The sequence below is a fragment of the Melopsittacus undulatus genome, chromosome 9 (genome assembly GCF_012275295.1).
Source record: "Melopsittacus undulatus isolate bMelUnd1 chromosome 9, bMelUnd1.mat.Z, whole genome shotgun sequence".
Classification (NCBI taxonomy): domain Eukaryota; kingdom Metazoa; phylum Chordata; class Aves; order Psittaciformes; family Psittaculidae; genus Melopsittacus; species Melopsittacus undulatus.
The window spans coordinates 38486722-38508369 of record NC_047535.1 but is presented as its reverse complement, the minus strand read 5'-3'; the positions used below and the strand labels follow the sequence as shown (position 1 = coordinate 38508369).

At 45.3% G+C, this 21648-nt stretch overlaps 1 protein-coding gene across 2 annotated transcripts in view; it reads left to right on the top strand.

The window, feature by feature from the left end:
- The window catches only part of RBM6 (RNA binding motif protein 6), a 58568-nt gene that overhangs the window by 25672 nt on the left and 11248 nt on the right, over positions 1-21648 (top strand). For both annotated transcript variants that reach the window (XM_005141573.3, XM_034066082.1), the window contains exons 7-11: positions 16269-16343; positions 18030-18090; positions 19144-19212; positions 20260-20511; positions 21009-21169. In XM_005141573.3, the coding sequence (XP_005141630.2) occupies positions 16269-16343; positions 18030-18090; positions 19144-19212; positions 20260-20511; positions 21009-21169 (618 nt within the window). The remainder of the gene's footprint in view (positions 1-16268; positions 16344-18029; positions 18091-19143; positions 19213-20259; positions 20512-21008; positions 21170-21648) is intronic.

Genomic DNA, 21648 nt, shown 5'->3' with positions numbered 1-21648 from the left:
GTATTTTGAATGGAAAATGGGATTTCTGTCTGCTAAGTCACATGGTTTCCCCTACGTAATCTTTCCCCCTTTATTCTCATTTTTGGAAGGTTGCAGTATGGTGTGGCATTTGTTTTACTGCGTTTTCTTTACATTCAGGCTTGGTGTAGCGCCCAGATGGCTTCTTGGAAGCAACCTGGGGGTACATCCCGTGGCTCTTGTTCTCCATAGGCACTGGGATTTCTCTGCACTCCTCCTTCAGCTGCAGGAGAAACACACATATTCAGATTGTACTGGGTGTGAAAAAATCGTGGGAAATGAAATACCCTTCATGCACTGTCACTGTCACATGTCATGAAGGCAGGTGAAGGAGGAGAAATGGAGAGAGCCTGTCTCTGCTGCTTGGATGTTTTACTGTTTTCACTGAGGTGGAGCTGGTTGTTATACATATGGAAGCAGAAGGATTTAAGATGAGGAGCAAATGATTAGTCTTGACTGACTATATGGTATTGTCTCCAAATCATCTTAGAAACACTGGCAGTGTGAGTATTTCGTAGCTTTTGTTGCTAGTAACTAACATCTTTATAATCCTTTCCTGCTGTTTCTTAAGTAAGAGGGCAAAAAATGGGAGAGCTATAGCATGGACTTTTAAAAATACATTCTTTGTAAATCACTGTGGAGGTTTACAGGCGTGTGCTGGAGTGGTCGTTCCAGGACTTGCTCTTGTGCCTTCCTGCACTGAGGCTAGCATGTGTCAGAGCAGTTTCCCTGGTTCAGCTTGCTGAGTGCAATGACACCTCCATTCCCTGCCTGTTTCTTACTGGGGAGGCTAAGAGGGATTCTTACTGGATTGTGTGGGAGCTCACTTTTCTTGAGCACATCCCACCACCATGCAACTGGAAGCATCAGCTGTGTGTTGCTGCTGCTCTGAGCCAATCCCATTTTCTCCATTCACTGCAGTGCTTTTCTGCATTTAGTGTGAACATAGATAGCTTCTGGTACAGATTAGACTTCACAGGCTTTTCACTGTAGCTGTTGGTGTTAAAATCCACAAGATGCTGTGACAAGCAGGCAAAGCTTAGGACTTTCTGTCCTGAAAATATTTTGAGTAACCAGTCACAACTCTGTAGCTTCTGAGTTAAATACTGAAGGAGTTTGTGGTTATCCTGAGAATGTATCTGCTCTGGTGACCTGTAGCCTTGGAGTGTTCCTTGAAGCCTGTGGTGCAAGGAGTGTGGTGCAATTTGTTAAAGAAAATGTGTGTCCAAACATCAAAATCCTTGTTTTCCTGTTGGTAGGGTATGCAGAGTTGTGGAATTCGGCATTTTTTCCTAGAATCTGCAAAATGCCCTCAGCAATGGAAGATGACACCTGCTTTAAGTGTATTTTATTGCCTGTCTGGTATCTATTATTTACTGGTTTGACAATGTCACTCCATCTCTTCAGGTTTAGCCTGCAGTTGAGGGTGATGGTGACAACTGAGTGTGTCCACAAATACATTGAAATCTGTTTGCGTGTTAGGCTAAGAGTGCTGGAGATGGCCTTGCTTCTGATACGTCTTCCTTGGGTTATCACTACACTGTCTTCTGCTTTTCTTGTATATTAGGTGTGAGGATTCTGCTCAGGTTGTATCATTAGAACACATCTTTTCCCCTTTTAAACCTCTCCTGCTTTTTGGAAATGTGGATTTCAAGAGTTGCCATTTGGAGTTTTCCACTTGGAGCATGTGTTTAGAGAGGGGAAAGGCTTGTGTACCTAGGCAGTGTTTCTTCTGTAAACATCCTAAGGCTTTGGGAAACATGTGCATTATGGAGTAATTTTTATGATCCCAGTGACCTATACAAAGTTCCCTTCATAGTCTACCTTGTAATCAGATGAGTGGATTTCCAGACAGCAGAGCTGATCTGTGTTTTCTTACTGTGTCTGACTCAGCGTGTAACCTTGTCAGAGCTCACCCTTGTCTCACATCACTGAGGCTCAACATGTTGAATCAATCCTGCTTGTGTCTCACTGATAACTGCCTCGTACCGTTGTTAACTGGAGCTGTGAGCCTCTGAGATCAGTACAGAAGTCTGCAGGGGGAGGCTCCTCGTGCTGGGCAGACACTTGCCTGTGAATAAGCAGCTGGATCTGACCTGTGACAGGGCTGGGAGTGTGGGTGTACATATGTATCCTGCAGGGATGTTGTGATAAATGCACTGTCTGCTTTGCTGTTTGGAAGGACTGACTTAATCTCTGCATGCTACAGAGACCTCCCCTGCGCAGAGAAGGGTGGATTTTGTTGTAACTGCCAAAAAATTCTGGTACTAAAAATACTTCCCTGGACCACCTTCTCTTCTGGCATCTTAACATCTGTCATCTCAACTGTTCAAGCTGTGTGAATCCTCTTAGTCTCTCTTCCATTGGCACAGGAGGTCATAAGACATCTTCTGCCAAAGACTTCACACACTCCTCCTTCAACCCTACAACTGCCTTCTTGGCAGCTCTGTCCTGCCTTGCCTCAGGAAGCAAACCATGCTAACCTGTGTATTTTAAAAGAAGTGCACTTTGAACTGGAAGAGTTGTGAAGCTGCATCTTCTTGCTCTACTTGTGTGATCCCAGCTTGTCATGTCCCTCTACCTCCCTGCTTTTATTCCAAAATCCTGTCCTCCTCTTTTCTTTCCTCCTTTTTCCCTTCAGCCTTACCCATGTGATGAGGACTGTATGCATTTGCTGCTGCTAAACTGCTGCTGTGTAATGGAATTGTCCCAGAGGACAGCTTCTGAGTGAGCTGCTCAGAGCATGCAGCAGATGCTGAAGAAGAATTCCTTAGAATCTCTGGTTGCTGCTGGGGACATAGGTATGGCCTAGCAGCGTTATCTCGGGAATCAAGTATTGATGTATATTGCAGCATCATCTCTTCCGTGTGCTGAAGTTCACTTTGGCTGCTATATAAATAGGTTGTTCCACATAGAAAAGGGTGGGGAGGGATGCTTTAAGATGAAACTGCCCTCCCTCTGGCCACTGGGCATTTATTGTGGCTATGGGTTTGTTGGGCTTTTTTGCCCATTGACATTAACAGATCTGTGTGATGATATATCTGTGAAATACCTATTCTTTCCCTGTAGATACCAAATGCTTTGTCAATCAAGTTTTACTCTGTTGGGATAGATGTTCTATTTACAATGCAGAAGCTTCAGCTGGCAAACATTAAGGAATAGTTGTGATTTCCTGAAATTCGTTTAAATAGCTTGATCCATGAGTGATTGCTAAGATAGGTATCCATTCCTTTGGCTGACTGATTGTATGATCATCCAGTGCATCACTTACTCCTGTTGGGTACCACATCATCCAAAGGTGCATGGGGGTTCATGTACAGTGGTTCCTCAAAGTGAGGAAAATGGTGTACTTGAAAGCTTTTGCTTGTGAACATGAAGTGCAACACGTACCACAGCTAAGTGTGCTCTCTGCCCCTTCCATAGAGCTAAACTTGTAATGTAGAGCAGTTGTTTTCAGAGCAACATCTAAGAAATAGCTTTGTTTCATTGTCAATATGCAAAGCTTTATCCTGAGTGGCACACTCATCCTTTGAATTTGTTTGTAGGCGAGATTTTTGCCTTGAGCCAGAGGGAATTTGAAGTAGTCCTTGGGTGCGTATGTAGAACACAGATGCTACCTTTTCTGTGTAGCTGTCAGGTCCTCTCCTCCTAAGGTGATAATGGAACTGTTGTGTGACAATGGAGGAAGTCTTAGTCACAGATGCTATGAATAGGTGCAGTTTCAGCTTAAAATGAAGAGCAGTGTTTTACTGCTGGCTGCTTTTTCAGATTGTATGTTTCTAATTGAGTTGATTTTCTGTGAAGATCTGTAGAAACTATTAAATATATTCCTGTCTAACCATTTGGAAGATGTTTATCATTGTAGTGTCAAAGTGCTTCAAAGGAGTATGGTAAATCATCTGTAGGACAGATAGTGTGTTACCACAATTGATAGATTATGTACGTGGTCAGCTGGTGATTTTGGATTAAGATATAAAATCCCTTGATTAAGCTCCTGTATGAAAGTTAGTAGGACTCATGCCACTAATTTGATTTGATGCTTTTGAAGTCATCTTTTAAGTAAGCTGGTGACTAACAGAACTTCAGATGTGCTCTCAGAAATTCCCTCTGTACTCTTAGAAGTGGATGATGCTGATATGACTGAAGTTACTTAAAGAAGACAGGCCGTGAGAGGGAAATGTCTGTATGGGCTCAGTGTACACGACTAGAGGCATTTTGGTGAGCACACCTTAACTTTCCTTTCCAGAACAAGACCGCTTTCCATTGTGATTTTTGCCACAGCACAGGAGCTGTCATGGTGAACGAGGCAGCTTTCTTTCTCAGCCCAATCCCAGCAACATAGAAGGGAACACCAGATACGTTTTACAAGCCTATGAGCCAGATTACAGCAGTAAAACTCCATCTGGACTGTTTTGATAAGTGGGAGCACACCAAAGTGGTGTTGCAATTTTCACTTGATGAGTTGTCTTTGTTAGCTTCAGATGTTTGTTCATGCTTTTATGCTATCTCAGTGGCGGTTGCTTTTCCGTTCCTTGGTGCACTGTTGATGTTGGATTGCTGGAACAGGAAGGTAAAAAGTTGAGTGTAGAGGTTGAAAAAAGTCAAACTGCACTCTCCATGGGGTTAAGGAAGGCAAAAGCACTGTTTCTTCTCTTAGAAAACCCATTCTCTGCCTGCTTTTCTGCAGATACCGTGTATTTTATTTTTTGCATAACTATGCTTATGACAGTGAAAGAGAGCTGGAATTCCCTCAGAGATGTGGATGTTAGTCTGTTTTCTTCCCAACTGGAGTTTGTGTTGGGCCTTTTCAAGGTAAATCATGGAAGTCCGGCCACCTTAAATTGGGATACTTTCAAAAAGAGTACCTTGAATTTTGCCATTTTCTGCTCAGGTGAAAGATGAAATTCAGATGTTTTGAGCTTGAAGATGCAAGAGCAAAGCTGTGGCAGGCAGCAGCTTTTATTTGTGAGTTTCTGTTTCCATTTGACTGTAACAGGGCTGTTGATGTTTGTGACTAGAAATTAAACATGATTACAGTGGAAAATGGGGGCTGGCATGCCTGAGTGGACTATGGAATCATTAGCCATAAGTCACAGTCAACAAGGAAACAAGTATTTAATACAGAAGGACACACAGTGACTATCCGCCCCATTCCCCTGCAGCCACAGGGCACTTCCAAGACTCTTATTAAAGCTTTAATACCTACAGAGATCACAAGAAGCACTCTATGCTGCAGGATCAGAGATCAGGAATGTTGCTGTCATTCTGCGTCTGTGTGGGACAAGAAAACACATGAGGTGGAAGGGCACCAAGGGTACTAGCAGACAACAGCCCCCTGTACTTCTGAGAAGGGCACAAACTGCCCTTGGTCCTCTCTCATTTCAGCTGGAGGAAGTTCTTCTTCCATCATATCTGGCAACCTGTTTAACCCAGCCTGTGTGAATGGGGCAGCAACTGAGAGCTCCTCAGTACCACAGTGTGACCAGCTTGCTGAATCTTTGGCTGTGATTGCTCCCAGAAGAGGGTAATGGGGGAAAATCCTGAAGCCATTTTGTACAAGGAGATGCAGGAGGGAGGTGGAAAGTTCTTCTTGGCTTCTGCAGTGACAGCAACTGTACAATGCGTGGTCGACTTGTTGCAGTGAAGTGTCTGATGTAAAGTAGCATTCTGCCTTAAGGTTTGGTTTGCTGTCCTATTGCACTGTGTGTATGCATTGACAGCTACCAGATACTGCTTCCAAGTGTCCTCTTGCATCTCCCTCACTTCAGGTTACTTATAAGTTCGGCTAGAGATGTCTTCTGCAGGGTGAACAAAAGCTTCCAGAAGTTTCCCCAAAGGGCAGCGGTCTATATCAAGTGCATCGTGAAATGAATTACATTTTTTATGAGGGTCAAAGCTATGAAGCTGTAAACAGGAGATTTAAGTATTGAAATTTCTGAAACTGTCTTCTTTAGAGCAAGAGGATGAAAGTAATTCTCTCCTGCTTTCATAGATGGCAGGGGACATATCTTAGTTCTTGTGATGTGCAGTCCATGTCTTAGCAGGAAATTAGCAATATTCAGATGGGCTCCATGTTCCAGATTTGAGCCAGGATGGCAGTAAAAGCCCAAGCAAACATTTGATGTACTTTTCCATCAGGATCTCAAGAGCAGACTTAACAGAGACAGTAATTTTAAGTCCTTAGAATCCCAAGATGCATTTTCATATCTAAAACCAGGTTGAGAAGTCTCGCTAAGGTGTCTCACGATGCAAAGCTGTGCATTAATGATATAATGACTAAAGTATTTTACTGCTTATAGTCCTAGGTTTTGAAAGCCTGATTGATTCTTCTGAACTTGTGATATCACTGGAGAAGAGAGCTGAGGTGGTTTGGTTTTATATCCATGGCAAGGTGTTCTTCTGTGCGTCGTTCATGTGAGATCAGTGTTTGTCTTCTACCACTACCTGCTTCTCTGCCTATTGCACTAACCTAGCTTGCCTATTTTTCCTCTTTCGGGTGTAGACTGGACCCATCATTAAATGTAAGAAGCGAATTCCAAAATGCATAATAAACACCTCTCAGTGACAGGTAATCCACCCAATTCCAAGAGGAGCAGCTGAAAGCAACGTGTCTCTGGTGCTGTAGTGCTTGAGATGAGCAGCTGCACACCAGGAGCTGCAGGCAGCACCTCTGTGTCTGTCTGTACTGAGCCATGTGTTGCTGTCTGGCTTGATACATCCCTGGGTATTAAGAGTCCCAAAAGAGGTTCAAGTGGCAATAGCTGAGCCACCCGCTACTATGCTGCTTATCTGTCAGTTTAAGATGATGTCTGTGTGTGCTGTTTCACTTTCTAATCCCTTAGGGATTCAGCTAAGCTGGGGCACTTCTGACACAACAGGGAATCATGATCTTTTTCTTCCTCCTTGTCAGGGTTGTTGTAGAAACTGATGTCCTGCATGCTCCCTCTCTGGCTAGAGTTTCCTGAAGAGCTGAGGTCAGCTACCATAGCTCAGAGCCTGGATATTCACACAGGAGAGTTGCTTCTTCTGCCTCTTGCCCCCTGACAAGCCACTAAGCTCCTTTCTTCAACAGTTCTGGGGACTGCTGAAGTCCCCAAACAGTAAGGAGGGATCTGGATGTGCCTCTGGATATTGTGTAGTGCAATTGCCAGAATGAACTTCTTAAACCTCCAAGCCTCTCTAAAGGAGGTGATGCTGGGTCCTGTGGGGAGCTGTGACACCCGCTAGTGGGACATTGCACCCAAGCCAGGCAGGCAGTAGAAACTCATTTCCTTCCAAAGGGCTCAGGTAGCTCTGTTCTCACACTGTGACAGGTTTCTTGGGCAAATACTGACCAAAGAGATTAAAGCAGCTCCTAAGAAGAACTCTCTTAAGAGGCAGCATTTGCTCAGATCCAGTCCAGATGTGCCAGCTGCACTCTTGTTCTGTCCAAATGTGACTGTTAAGGAGCTGGATATAGTGTTTGGTCAGGCCACCTCAAGGATGTGATGATGTGTTGCGAATGATCATTGAGAAGGCATAGGTAAGTGTTGTGCTGCTGATGAATTTGTCCTGACAACTGGCCAGGGGTTTTTCTCTTATCCTTTGGGAGACAGTATCAGACACCCAGTTTTGCCATTAACTGGGAATTTACAGATGTTCAGAAATGAATTCTCCAAGGACAAACCCCTCTTTTTATCCAAGGCTGCTCCCTCTTCCTAGGATTTTGGGGTCTCCTCCTTTCAGCAGAGAGGCTGCCCCACAGGAAACTTACATGGGCACTGGTAGCAGAGAGAGCATTGCCAGTGAAGGCTCTGAGGGCTTAATTCAGTGGGTGTGTGTCTGGAGGAGCCTCTGTACTGCTCTCTCCTCAGTTGGTGTGTTCTTAGTTGAACATTAGTGAACATTTGCTGCTGCACAGAACATCCTGTGCTCTGTTCACCATGCAGGTCAAGCCATCTTGGAATTGGTGTGTAATTCCATGGTTACACGTCCCAGTAAAAGAACCTGCTTTTGGTTGGGTGTTGGGTCTCTAAAGGCTTCAAACAGGCTGAATTGTGTAGGATAAGTTTGCTGCTTTAAGGCAGAGCTTTCCAGCCTGATTTTACATTGGAATTGCTCTTTAGTGTTTTGATACTGTGCTTCAAAACTGTGAAAAAAGAGCTGGACCTTTTCTCATTGTTTCCCAGCTTCCTAATGGCCATTCTTAATTGTAAAGTACCCCATGGGGAAATGCACAGGAAGGTCCTGGGGTGCATTAGTGCATTGTGCTAACCTTCCTTATCTTTATATCATTTAAAAACATTATGGGATGAGATGACCTTTGGGGAAGAAGGTGGTCATATAACAAAGTATTGAGGATTATGTCCAGCCAGTAGAGCAGCCTTTTGGAGAGAGAAGGGAAATCCCTGTGTTGGGAGCAAAGGGAGCCTTTGAAGCAGCTGTTGTTCAAACACAGTGTCCAGGCAGTAGACCATGGTGAGTCAGAAAAGGAATATAGATGAGGCAGAGCTATGCGGACCCTTCCCTAGAGCCTTCTATGGATAATGTTACTCAATATGCTAAATATTTAAATACTCTTTAAGTTTTGATAGTTTAAGCATACTTTTCAAATAGAGGATTAACCTGATTCATGCTTTTTTTGGGAACAAGTGCTTGATATAGAATCATTTAAGTTGGAAAAGACCTTTAAAGGTCATCGAGTCCAGCCATGAAAGAAGATCATATGCATTACCTTCTTTGCTTACCCCCTAATAAGCCCTTAACCATCCATGCTTCTCTTCAGCTGTGGGCTGGGAGCACAGACAGTAACACCGGAGTGCAGAACTTGTCTCCATTTGAGCTGTTATCTCCTGATGTCCCCAGACCTGCACTATCTGAACACTAGAAAATCTCTTCTGACCCCTTTATACTGTATAAGAAAGGATTTAATTTTAAAACTTCCACATTTTGTCAGTGATCCTGTACAGCTGATCTGCAAAGGGTCCTCTTTGGAAGGTGGGGGAAGCTGGAGGTTAGTATTAGCTGGGCAGGGAGATGTTAGAACTTCTGGTGGCTTTGCTTCACTGGATGAAATAAAACTTTCAGATGTGTTGAAACCTCCTTACAGGGTGACATACAGAAGCCATTCATACCACCTACCACCCAAAGCTGGCCTTAGAAGCCTGAAGCACATTGTGTGTTTTGTCAAGCTGCAACACATCACTGTTATCCTTCCTGGAGCTGTAATTGGGAGCTTGCCTGTACCAACTGTTTTGGTGGTAGAGTTCTCAGAGTGGGACTGCGTGTGCTGACAAGTGGAGCAAATGCTGTGTTTAAAAGACAAGCACTTTGAGAGACCTCACTTGGAAGTGAACTGGAGTTCAAACTTCAGGAAATAAAATGTAGAGAGCTGGCATAGCCTGAAAGGCAATTTCTGTGTCTATTTGCGAGAAGGATGTCAGTGGAGGGAGATGAGTTACAGAAAGATACTGGGACTTGCTTCAAAAGAGTATGGCTGGTATCCAGGGAATTCAGAAATCGTAGGAAGAAAACTGGAGGTGTCTCAGCAGGCTAAATGAGGTGTCTGGAAAGAAGGTACTTAAAGGATGTAGACTGGCACCTTCTGCTAACGGACAAATGTCCTGGATAAGCAGGCAGAAAATGAGGCTTGAGGAGGGCTATCTAGGAGCAAGCAGAAATGGAAACTTGTGTGTCACAATGGATGGTCACAATGTGTGTCACAATTGTGTGTCACAGTGGCTGAAAAAAAGGCACTGGGTGCTATCTGAGATAAAATAATCCTTATATAGCATCTTAATCTGTTATATTTAGCTACTACATCTTTAGGGCTCTCTTAAGTTATCCTCCTAATGCCTCAGTTCTGTGTTAGTGCCAATTTTATTTAACATGCCCGTCAGTGATGTGCCTGAAACCATGTTCTGCTAACTCAGGATTGATGTGACATCTTTGGGCTCTCTGTCTCAGGCCTCCTCTGACCTTGAAGACCATCAGCCCTGAGCATGCTGTGCTGGTTAGTAGCACCAGATCATTGTTGAAATGCATACCTTGCTGCTAAATTCTTTGAGGTGATGCCACATGCTTTTCACCTCCATGGCATCACTGATGCCCAGGAGCCAAACATACTCCTTTCTAAGTGACCACAAACACAACACCTATGAATGATTCCCATCAGTGTTAGTCTTGACAGAGACCTGTAATAATAATAGACAGCATAGTCGTTTGGATCCACATGGTGACGTAACCATTCCTCAGGGATCCACTAATTGTCAGACCATCCTTTTCCCTTGTATATATTGAATCTTCTACCATGACTGTCCGCTACTCAGCAGGAGAGTACTGGACCCTGGTAGATTAGGCCAATAAAAAGAAGTCCCTGAGCTGCAAATGGTTAGAGATCTGGAGAAGGGGGCTAAAAACCTTGGAAAAATTCCCTCTACATTAGGAATGTGCTTGTAGTTACTGTTCCTGTAGGAAATGCCAGACTGCTGCAGTACCCTGCAGCAGCCTGGATCACTGTTGTTTCTTCATCTCTCCACATCATGCTCTGTTTTCTAAATGTTTAATTACAGATGGATTGTGGTTTGTGAGTTCACAGCTTTTCTCAGCTGCTTTTTGTCAAAGGTAAGCAGATGTTCTGCCTCTTGCTCTGTAGAGTTGAATCCCTTGTACAGCAGCTGCCAAGGAGCTTGGGGATAAAAACTTAAACATATGTAAAAAATGGGATGGGAAGCCAGTTTCTGTGGCTGAGATGATCTTGTTTTGAATTATATCCAGCTGGTCTCTTATGTTCCCAGGTGTTGGTCCTCTGCTCTGTCCTGGGAAGCTGCTGCCTCTGGAGTCCACGAGCAGCTGGGGATGTGTGGGTTAGAGGAACCTTTGGTGCTTGACCCTGCCTGCTTGCTTTACCTGAAGATAAATATCTTGAGGGAGAGAGCCTTGTACTCTCCAGGCTCTGCACAGAGATGAGCACCACGCCAGTGGAATAGGATCTGGCTATGTAATTTACATAGTGTTGTGGTTGGGGTTGTTAAATTTGCATTTATAGTCCATACTCAAATAGGAGAAAACCTGAAAGCAGTTTGATTAGTGGTTACACTTAGATAACCCTCCTGCTGCTGCCAGCTGCCTGTATCCCTGTACTGTCCTGACCAGTGCATGTGGAGGCCAGGACTGAGAAATACCGTTTGGGTGCTGAGAGCTCCCTGTTCTAGGAAGTGCTGCTGGGACCATGGGCTCCCTCTGCATTCCCAGGCTGCCTCCCCAAGGCAATAACAACATCATTAGTTGGTTTAAGTAATTTTTAAATGATGGATGTGTAATGATATTTGAATAACCATCCTAATTATAGTAAAGATGCATAAGAGGGTTGAATTAGCATTGCGTAAATGAGGTTAATTCTGGTGTTTGAATGGGACTGCTTTGCTGTGCTGCCCGTAAGCATTCTTTTGTCATAATCTTTGTCTGCAATTTTATATCTGTTTGCAAATGATATTTTAAGTTAATTTTCAACATGTGGAACCATGTGAGTCTTCTGACTTGGTTATTACTCAGCAAGAAGGATATCAGAACCTTTTAGTTCATGGCATGGATATTTTCCATTTAATCAAGCTATGAACAATAAAAGGAAGTAATTAGCTGAAGTGGTGTTTGGTTTTGTGCACGAGCCAGCTGCTGGAGGAGATCTGGCTATGGTTCACTTGTAGTGCACTCCCTTGGTTGCTGCTCTGTGATTGTAGCCAAGGAGAAAACTTTGGCTTATTAATCTTTGTGGATTTGGGGTCTCAAGAGCTGAGCCCTGGTTCTGTTCCAAAAATGACCTGTGGCTGCTCCATGTGTCATCTGTAAAGCTGAGACTGATGACTGCTGTTCCACTGAGTCAGGTACCCATGGCCTTTCTTGTGCCAAGGGACTGTGGCATGCAAGTACCATCCTACTGGAAGAGCCAGAGCACACTTCTTCCATAGCAATCCACAGTGGTACTGGTTGCTACATCCACTTCTCCGTGCAGTTTTGGCAGCCTGGGTGGTAGCTGCTGAAGCCTGAGCTGTGGGGTAGGGTACTTGGAGAGCTGTCAGCTCATTGTTAAGAGACTCTGAAGTGAGATTTTACTGCAGGTTTTAATGTTTGGCCAACTTCAATTAAAGCAGAAGCCTGGTTTGATGTGCGGGAGTGTGCTGTGCTCCGAAAGCTCTCCACATTTCACATTTTCTAGGTCACTCTTGGATGCTTGGATTTATTTTTTTCCAAAGAAACAGTTAGCAAAACTTTGACATTGATGATTTATATTCTTCTGTCATCTCAGTCTTGGAGAACATAGACATGCTTTTTTGGCAAGTTCTCCCCCTCCTTAACCCCCAGTCATCATCATTAGAAGGCTGTCAGCAAGCATGAGAAATCCCAGCATGCCAACTGTAAATGCTAATTGACAGATAAGCAGATGAAGTGGGTAGCTCGTGCCATGCCTGACCTGCAGCAGTCTGTCTCCTGGCCCTGTCAGGAGCTGCCTTGCTTCCCTAGGAAGCATGATCAAAGTGATCCATGCTCATATACTGCACAACATGGCAGCAGGCAGTGAGTTAGCTGTGCTCTGTTCAGAGCAGGAGGTGAGTTCTTGCTTATTAAACTAGTATGATTGCAAAGATGTTAAACTAGAGATGAGTTAAAACCAGCCTCATGGGTGGGTGGTACATGTGCTAAGAGTGTGGTCTGGGGTTTTTTTCTTACAGTTAAGCTTACCTTTACCACTTAGATCTTACTGATACTCTTTTAATGCTTCCAGTTTAACTGTCTTTGCAGACAGAGCTTGGAAAGTGCTCTGGTAACTCTGGTAGGAATTCTGTTGCCCAGTAGATGTGCAGCCTCCAAAGTGCTTTTGGAAGGATTTCATCACCTGTGGCTATGAAATCCCTTATCATGGCTAAGGGATTTTTTCCCTTTTTCTTTCCCTCTCTTGAAGTAACCTGTACTTGTGGGGTTTGCCTCTGCTCAGTGAAGGGCTCTGAGACATCAGTACTTGCTGTGTGCTGTCTGCAGACAGGGTTTATGGATTCATGGCATCACTCTCTAGAACCACCTCATGGTGAGATTGCTCAGTTGATCAGTCTATTGCCAGTAATATTTGCACACTAGGCCATCAGCTATTATTCAAGATGATGCAGGTGTTTTAGTAGCTTTAGCTGAAATGGTTTGCACTGAGTTGTATCACTTAGCTTAGAATCCAGCACCGCATCAGACTTCTGAGCAAAAAAATATGTCTAACTGTGTTTGGAAGATATCAAAGAGTAGACATCAAACAGTATCAAACAAAATAAATCATTGCTCCCAGGAGTAAAATCCCAATGCTTTGTTTTTGATGAATTTGGCATGATTTTGATGAATTCTGAAAAAAAACAGTAGATTTTGCTTGTCTTTGGAAATCCAGCCATTTCCATGGCTGAGAGTTCAGTGTTCCATGGCTGCAGAGCTGGGCAGCCTTTTAAACCCTTCACTGGTGAGGTAACTGTGTGTGAACTGCTCGTTTTGAGGGGGAGGTTCCTGACTAGGGGGACCAGAGGGACATTTGTGTTGCTTACTGATTTAGAGAGAAAAGGCCAAGCTGCTCAGAAGAACAGAAGGTTGAAAACCCACAGGAGGATTAACGGACGTAGAGCAGGTCAGTTGGTGAGAGAGGTCCAAACTAAAATGCATGAATATGGAAGAGATTGTTACAGTCTAAGTGCCAGGTAGTACATATGGCATACCTTTGGCATACATTTTCTTTTTGCCTAGCACTGTTTCCTGCAATTCTCAGAGAATCTTTGTGAACTAAGAATTAGGGTATTATCCAAAATATTCTGTAGAGAAAAGGAAGAAGATAGGGATAAAAAGAACAAACAGTGACAGGAACTAGAGGAAATAAAGGTTCTGAAAATATTCTATAGTAACAAAATGAGGGAATGAGGAATTTAAAGTCACTGAATCCTGACAATGTGTGTCCTAAATGAAGGACTCATTTTGTGATGTTAAATGATGATTGCAACCTTGAAAATGACTTTATCAGGACGAAATCAGTAAGAGAAAGCTTGTTGGGAAAGTAAGCAGGCAATCAGCAGGGTGCTAAGGAAATCAGGGAGTAATTATGCAAGTGACACTTTCTGCAGTCTCCAGGAACTGAATTTGCAGTAGAGACCAGCACTACACGCACTTAGAAAACATTTTCCATAAACCCAAAAATAATCTTAAAGCTTTCTGGCAAGTATTATCCTCAATTGCCTGTATAGACGGATGAAGCTGTGTGACGGATTGCCTTACCAGAGGATGTGTCCTCAGATCTAAGTTGTCCTTATTTCCGGAGCTCATAGGCAGGGCTGGAAGTGTCTGCTGAGGAGCTGCTGTTTCCGAGCACTTCCTCAGCTCAGGGCTGCAGCTCTGCTCATGGGGATGTGCACCCTGCCTTCTCTTCCCTGCCTGCACTCAGTGGGTCTGAGGCAGGCATGGGTGCTTCTAGCCTGCTCTCCTGGCACTGCCCATCTCCTGAGTGTGTGATGTGATGGGTGCCCTGCTTGGGAGAGGGACCATGTCCATCTTGGAGGCACCAACAGCCCCAGTGGGACAACCTTGATCGCCTTCTCACTTGTGTTTCCTCATATGCCTTAAAGAAGGTGCAGACTTTCTCCTGGGCATGAAAAGTAGGCAATACTCTACAATGTGAATAGACCCTGAGAAGATTCCTTGCAGCTGAGGTTGCAGCACTGGGTGCAAATGCCAGCTCTCAGCAAGGTCTAGGAATGGCTCAACTTTCTGTAAGGCAAAGGCAAATCCATGCTGGAAAGCACTACCTAAACTGCTGGATGGCAGGAAGGAAACCCCTCATGTGTATAGACCTGGTAGGAAAGTTGGTGTTGGTCCATAAAAGGCAGGCTGTGGAGAAGGGAGCTGTGCAACTCAACTGTACAGGGCAGTGTCTTTGGTCTCCAGCTTTCTTTGCTGTGTTTTTTCTCGGGGGTTAAAGGATTATTGTTGTACCGCCACTTAGTGATTCCCTGCCATGAACTCTTCCCTCTACATATTCCCGAGCATCTCCTTCATGTTCTGCACAGCAGTTTATGCATGGGTGTGTCATGACTTCCGAATGATAACTCTGGGAGCTTGTTTTCTCATGTTCATGGTTCGCTCTGTTGGCTCTTGTGTGACTAGGCTACTGGGTCAGAGTACCTGGGAAGCTTCTGATTCATCAGAGCTCCCCCGAATAGCTTGGGGCATTTACAGCTCCCTGATATCTGCCTGTACCGTCCAGCAGTGGGCAAGAAGAGCACCTTCTCTCCTGAGGCTTGGGAGACCTGGGTCTGAGTCTCATTATTATCACTGAGTCTCATGTTGTGGTATTGGGAAACAATGACTGCATGGTCTGGCAATGCCTCCAGTGACATGAAATATCTCACAGCTCCATGTACTTGCGTCTCAGCCTGCATCTTGCATGCCCAGGCATGGTCTGTTGTCCACAGCAGGTGAGAGCCACCAGGAATCCTTGCTATTCACTGCTTTTAGGGGCTGTTCCAGGTGGGAGTTGAGGAACTTGTACCTACACTTCATTTCATCCTTAAATCATCTACATTTCAGCAAAGCTTGTGGATTTGTTGGGCTCCTGGTGTCTCTCCAAAGCATCATGCGTGGAGCTGAAAACAGAGTGGCTTTATAGGCAGTGGAGCTCCTCTGCAGCTGCTGCACCAGTGCTCAAGGCCACCCCACCAAGGACTGGCTGCGGAGCAGCAGCTCTGCTGGCTGTGGAGCCAGTGACTTGCCACATGCTGGCATACTTCTCTGAAGGGTTTCATGAGTGCCATGAAGACTAACCCAAGTATGAAAATTCTCTCACCTCAGCAGTGGTTTTCCTTGTATTCCTCAAACAGCTGCCTTGAGGCCAGCCTGGTGGTGGCTGGTGTGAGGGAGGCTGTCCAGGTGCCCCTTTCCAGTATGTGGACAAAAGCAGGTTAAAGCAGCTTCCCTCTCGTGCTCTGCTTACTCTGTCTCTACTCTTCCTGGGAGGTGGCAAAGCCTCTTCCGCTTAGTTCCTCTGGAGCTAACAGCTTTGTTACACTGTGCCATAGCAGGATGCAGAGAGTTTCCCTTCCATGACAGAGCTCCAGCTAACTGAACTGGGAGACTTTCTCCCCTTTTCACCTTGTTCCACTTGTAAAACCTTTAGGAACCAGAGATTTAACCCCTTTCTTTGCCTCTGAGTCATCTGCGTGTGCTGGGCACATTCGTCATTTACCCCCTTGTCTCAACAGGGAACTCTTTCGATCGGTGGCAAAGAAGTGACCCTTGAGTACACCCCATGCCCTGAGTTTTGGCGCTGCAAACGTGTAAGTATGTGATGAGAGCTGTGTTGTGCTTCCCCTGCTGGCTCTCAGGGTAGTGAAGCAGGGAGGAGGGCGAGATGTTTGCTCTGTAGCTGAAGAGCCTTAAGAGTGATATTTATGTCCTGAAGCTCTTCTAAATGCTGGGGTTTTTCTTACCTTGTTTCTAACACCACGTATGTGAGTGAGTGTTGCTTTGGTACAGATAGTGTTTTACATGCAGAGCAGTTTCTTCCCTCTGCAGTGGTTCCCTTTTAACGTGGGGAAAGTAGTATGTGGATCCCTTCTCCTTAAAATGAGACAGTGACACTGCCAACCAGGATGAACAGGCTTTCACTCTGGTTCACATGTGTTACCACAGTGTCTTCACTGGCCAGGTAACCAGAGCTTTCACCAGCAAAAACACAAACAGTGCAAACAACCCCTCTGTCTCATGCAGGAACCTGTGATCTGGATTTAAGTGTAGTAAGTGCAGCAAGGAAGGAAGCATGGAAATAGGTCCATGTCCAGGCAGCAGTTAGTACAGACTAGAGGTACATTCTACATTTCAGTAGAAGCACAGTTGCCCAAGGGCCTGTTTTGTTCCATGCCCTTCCCATGGTTCTCCCAGAATGAGCACTTTTGGCTGCAGAAGGCTGGGGAGGAGTGCTAGAGCAAAGACCTAAAGTGCCAGAGCAGGTTGTTGCCTGCACTCCCACCTGCTGCAGACAAGACGTTGTGGCAGGGTAAGAAGGGATCAGTTGTAGTTAGACTCCCACCTTGACCACTGGACACACTGGGCTACAAAAACCCTCATCCAGGCTAACTGGATGCACTTCAGCTGCCAGCAGAGCCACTGCTCAGTGCTTGTCTGTGCTTGCAGCAATTCAAAGATCAAGTAGAGACAGAAGTTTCAGGCAGTGGTTTCTTCAACAGCTCTCTGTGCGACAAGAAGTAGCTATATTGTCCCCACTGGTTTTGTGCATAAGTAGGGCCTGAAAGAGCTTCCTTGTGCCCTAAAGCATATGCAGGGCTTCAGCTAAAGAAAAAAGAAAATTGTATGAAAGAGAAGCAATGCATTTCCAAAGAGCTTGAACAGGAAGTGCTGTGTTTGGAGAGAGCTCTGAAGACAGGGTACTTGTCTCCTTCCATGGTGGATCTCTGTGGCAGAAACATCTGAGCCCATACACCCCTAGCCTTTGGTTAGCTGACACCTCTTCATTGACTCTCCCTGTGCAGTAAATTACATCAATATCTACAGTTTAGCTCAGATAAGGACTTTGTCACTGCTTTAGGAGTGAGTTGAGATTATAGAATACAAAGGTAACTTTGAATCCTTTGAAAACTTGATGCTGGCAATATAGTGCCTAGCATGTAGCTTTTTGGTCCAGCATCACTTGAGAGGCGAAGAGTCCCATCTTAATGTCTTCACTAGTCACCAGGGACTAGTGAAGTACCTCCATGGTGATCTGTGCTCAGAAGTTGTGTGAAAAGCCTGTTCCCAAGGCAATCCTAGCTTTAAGCTTTATGAGCATTTCCATTCCAGCCAAGGCTCCTGCTGCCATTACCCATCCTATCTCTCAGGCTCTTCCTGTAACTTTTCTGTGGCTGTAGTTACCTTCTGAAAGCACTGTGTTGTGTAGCAATCTGGAGTAGATTATACCCACTGCCTTCAAAACATGACTTCTTCATGCTGTCCATCTTCCATTGCAGTGTAAGGTGTGTACAGTGGGCTACAGATCTTCCTGCTCCTATTGCAAGCTCCCAAGAGATGGTGAGTATATCTGGTCCCTGTGCTTGGTCGGTTAGAAGTTTCATCTGCCCTGACATGCAAGTTTCTCCTCTGGCTTCCCTGTGGTATCCTTCTTGTTTGACTGTCTGGGCAGTGTCAGAGTGTTATTAGTTTTGCTTCATTTAGACCCTTTTTCCTGTCCACACTAAAGATGTTACCTGTTGATCTGTTGCTACCATGTTCTCTGTTCTTGTGAGGCTTCATGGGAGGTGTCTTGCTGCACAAAGCCTTTCCTTTCTGTTACTCTGGTGTTGTCCTTCATCCATGGAGTTGCAGGTTGTGTGTTCGCCAGCACTGTGAGCTAGTACTGCTGGCCCTTGATGGCTTCCCCTTGACTTACCTTCCCTGGGAGATACAACTGAATGGTTTTGGTGTTATTCTTTTGAGGCTCTTAGATTAGAGGTGAATCCAGGATCTGAATTGCTGAACTTTCCTCGCTGACTGTTCATGGAAAGGAGTTCTGCTCCTCCAGCTTTTCCTTAACCCTGCTAGCACCTCTACTTTTTGGGGTGGGAGGGCATGAGAGCCAGAGTACTCCCTTGAGGAATTGATTTCCTTGGAATGAGCAGGTATTCCAGGCACTCTGTAAGCTTTGGCTCTGTGTCTTTGAGCAGGCTTCTCATGGTTTGCATTTCTTACCTGCATACCCAGACAGAAGGGCATTAAAATAACTGCTGATGCAGAACTCTCTATTTACTGAAGCACTGTCCCCATGGTTGTGCTTTCCTTGCACTGTGGCTCCTCCATCAGTGTCATGAAGACAAAGCTGGCCCAACACAACTGTGGGTTGTAATATAACTGCCGAGGAGCAAATTAAACAGAGCCTTAAGACAGATTGTGTTGCATGCTTCTTACTGACCTGCTTTTGTTGATTGTGAAAACATGTAGGTAATAAGGTAATCTCTCTCTGCCCTTTAATTTCTAGGTGAAACAAAACAACTTTCTAGGCATAGTTGTTGCTGCAGCTTTGCAAGAGTTCTTGCTTGCTTTGTGACTGATGGGCTTGAAATGGACTTTAATACACCTCTCTTACAGGGAGCAGAGCAGGCCCAGAGTCCAGAGGTGCTTCTGAGGAAGAGGATGCTCCAGTTGAGCAAGAATTCAGTAAGAGAATTGCTCTCCTCATCTCTGGGGTTGTGCTCATGTCTGCTTGATTTGCATGGGCAGTTTTCTCAGCTGTGTATGCAGACTGGATTCATATGCAAATTTTATTTTGGCTAATCAAGTGTAGCCAAAACTCTGCACACTGCAAACTGCAGATGAATTGGTGCAGGTCTGTCCAACACAAGCTGTGCTTACAGCCAAGCCAGTCAGCGTCCAGCTTTCCCAACATTTATGTGCAGAATCTCTGTGTGTTCTGCCGTGCTGCCCACTGCCCAGACAGAAGAGTGGGGAGGTGCTCTGGGGGACATTAAAAAGTGAAGCTTCACTGTGCCAGGTTTTGCACTCTTCATTTCTTTCTCTTTGTGGGAAGAGACTTCAGCAGCAGGTGCAGGGCTGGTGATGTCTGACAGCTTTGGTAGGGATCTCTTTTAAAGCGAAGGCAGATGCTTCAGAGGCCTTCAAGCACAGAAGCTTGGTGGGATTTGTCTTCTTTGTATTGCACAGATAGGCGGGGGGGGGCAGGGTGTTTCCACATATCTTCCTCATCTGTGGTAAGTAGGCGCCTGATAAAATCAGTGATTGTATTATGATGCATTTCACTCGGTGACCACAGGGGCCTGAACCCAGTTTTCCTCTACCATAGAAATAGGATTACAGTTACTAGTTGATACTGCTCAGCTCTGGGTGCTCAAGAATACATCAGGCATAGTAAGGATATCACTGCCATGTAGTCTGTTCTCAACATAGAGGGAACATATTCAAATCGATCCGATTCACGTTTGCTCAGTCAAGAGCCAGTCCTAAAAGGAGCCAAAAAAGCCTCTTGTGTGACAGGAGAGGTCAGGTAAAGGAGTAGTGGGAGGATGAACAGTATCTAGCTTGTTCTTTACACACCATGTGCCTGCAGAGTGTTAAGACAGAGGATATGCAAAGGGCAGAACAGGTTAGCCTTTTTTAAGGGGTGTTGGTGCAGCTGTCAGAAAATAGGAGAAGAAAAACACATGCTGAAACACTATGTAGAGTCAGTCCGTTTCTCCTCTCTAATAGCAGAGACAAAGCTTGAAAAACCTGACCAGGAGTTACCAGGACAACCAGGATCTCCAAAGCAGCCTCTCCAGCCTCCAGTTCCCACTCCACAGCAGGAGTATCAGCCTCAGGAACAAGAGCCAAGGAAGAGAGATGAAGGGAGAGAGCGGCGGCCTTCACAGGAGAAGAGACGAGACATGGACCGGCACCAGGAGCTGCCTTCTCAGAGAGAAGGAGAGGAAACCACACCACAGGATGGTGGAGGAAGCAGAAGTGAGTGGCACAGGGCCCAGCTTTGGATTCCTCTTGCCTGCACTCCATAAGGCTGCAGAAAGGGCAGCATTTCACTAAAACCTCTGGAGGAGGTTTCTATATTATACAAATGAAGTAATGATGGGCAGTCCAGCCCCAAAGGCCATGGCCCATTGCCTTTAAGAAAATTAAGCCAGGGCATGGTGGCTTCAGGATGGCACAGTTAATAGAGCAGCAAAAGCCTCTGGCCAGAAGTTACTGTGGGCTGAGCTCCTCTGAGGAGGGGCCTGCTTTCTGCTGTGTTTTCTGGGAAGGAAAAGTTAGCAATTGGAAGCAGTACTCTGACGATCCTGCAAAGTGGAGAGAAAAACAGTGATGGCCTTCAGACTCAACTGCAAGAAGCCACGCTGTTGCTTTGAATGGGTTTAGTTTTACCTGTGCTGTCACAATAAACTTAGATCTGAATTATCTTTTTCTCCTTTTTCCTTCCTGGCAATGTCTCCTGTTGGCCCTCACAGCAATTATGCTGAAGCGTATTACTCGGTTCACCCCACCAGAGGTGATTGTGGGGCTCCTGGCCCCATACGTGCGTCTCTCCACATCCAGTGTGCGCATCATGAAAAACAAGGCTGGGCGGATGGGGCAAACCTATGGCTTCATTGAACTGGAATCGCATGCTGTAAGTGGTTTCCTGCTTTCACATGCTCCCTCTGTTGGTATCTGTAGTCTGTAGTAGAGACACTACTGTAAGAAGTAGCTGTACGTGCAAGGCAGCTGTCCTGGAGTGAGTCCTCCCTTCTGCTTGCCTGGCTTTAGGAGGTAAAGATTGTCTTTGTTGTCAGAAGTTGTGATACTTGGGGAATTTGTGGCATGAAGACCTTTCTTTGTAGACCCTCCTAAACTTGAGCATCTCTTGCACAGATATTTAGTTTTCAGGGAACTTGAATTCAATGATTTCTGCCTGCAGAAGGCAAGAATCTTAATTAACAGACAGTCCCATGGTGGAGGCTTCACATTTTCTGGTTCTGGGTGACTCCCAGGCTCCGGAGCTGTGCTCTCTGGCATTGGTCCAGGGGGTGCAACAGCAACCACACTGCTGCATTGTCCAGTAGCCCTAGGAGAATAGGCAGCCCTAGCTGGCTGTGGAAAACACTCATA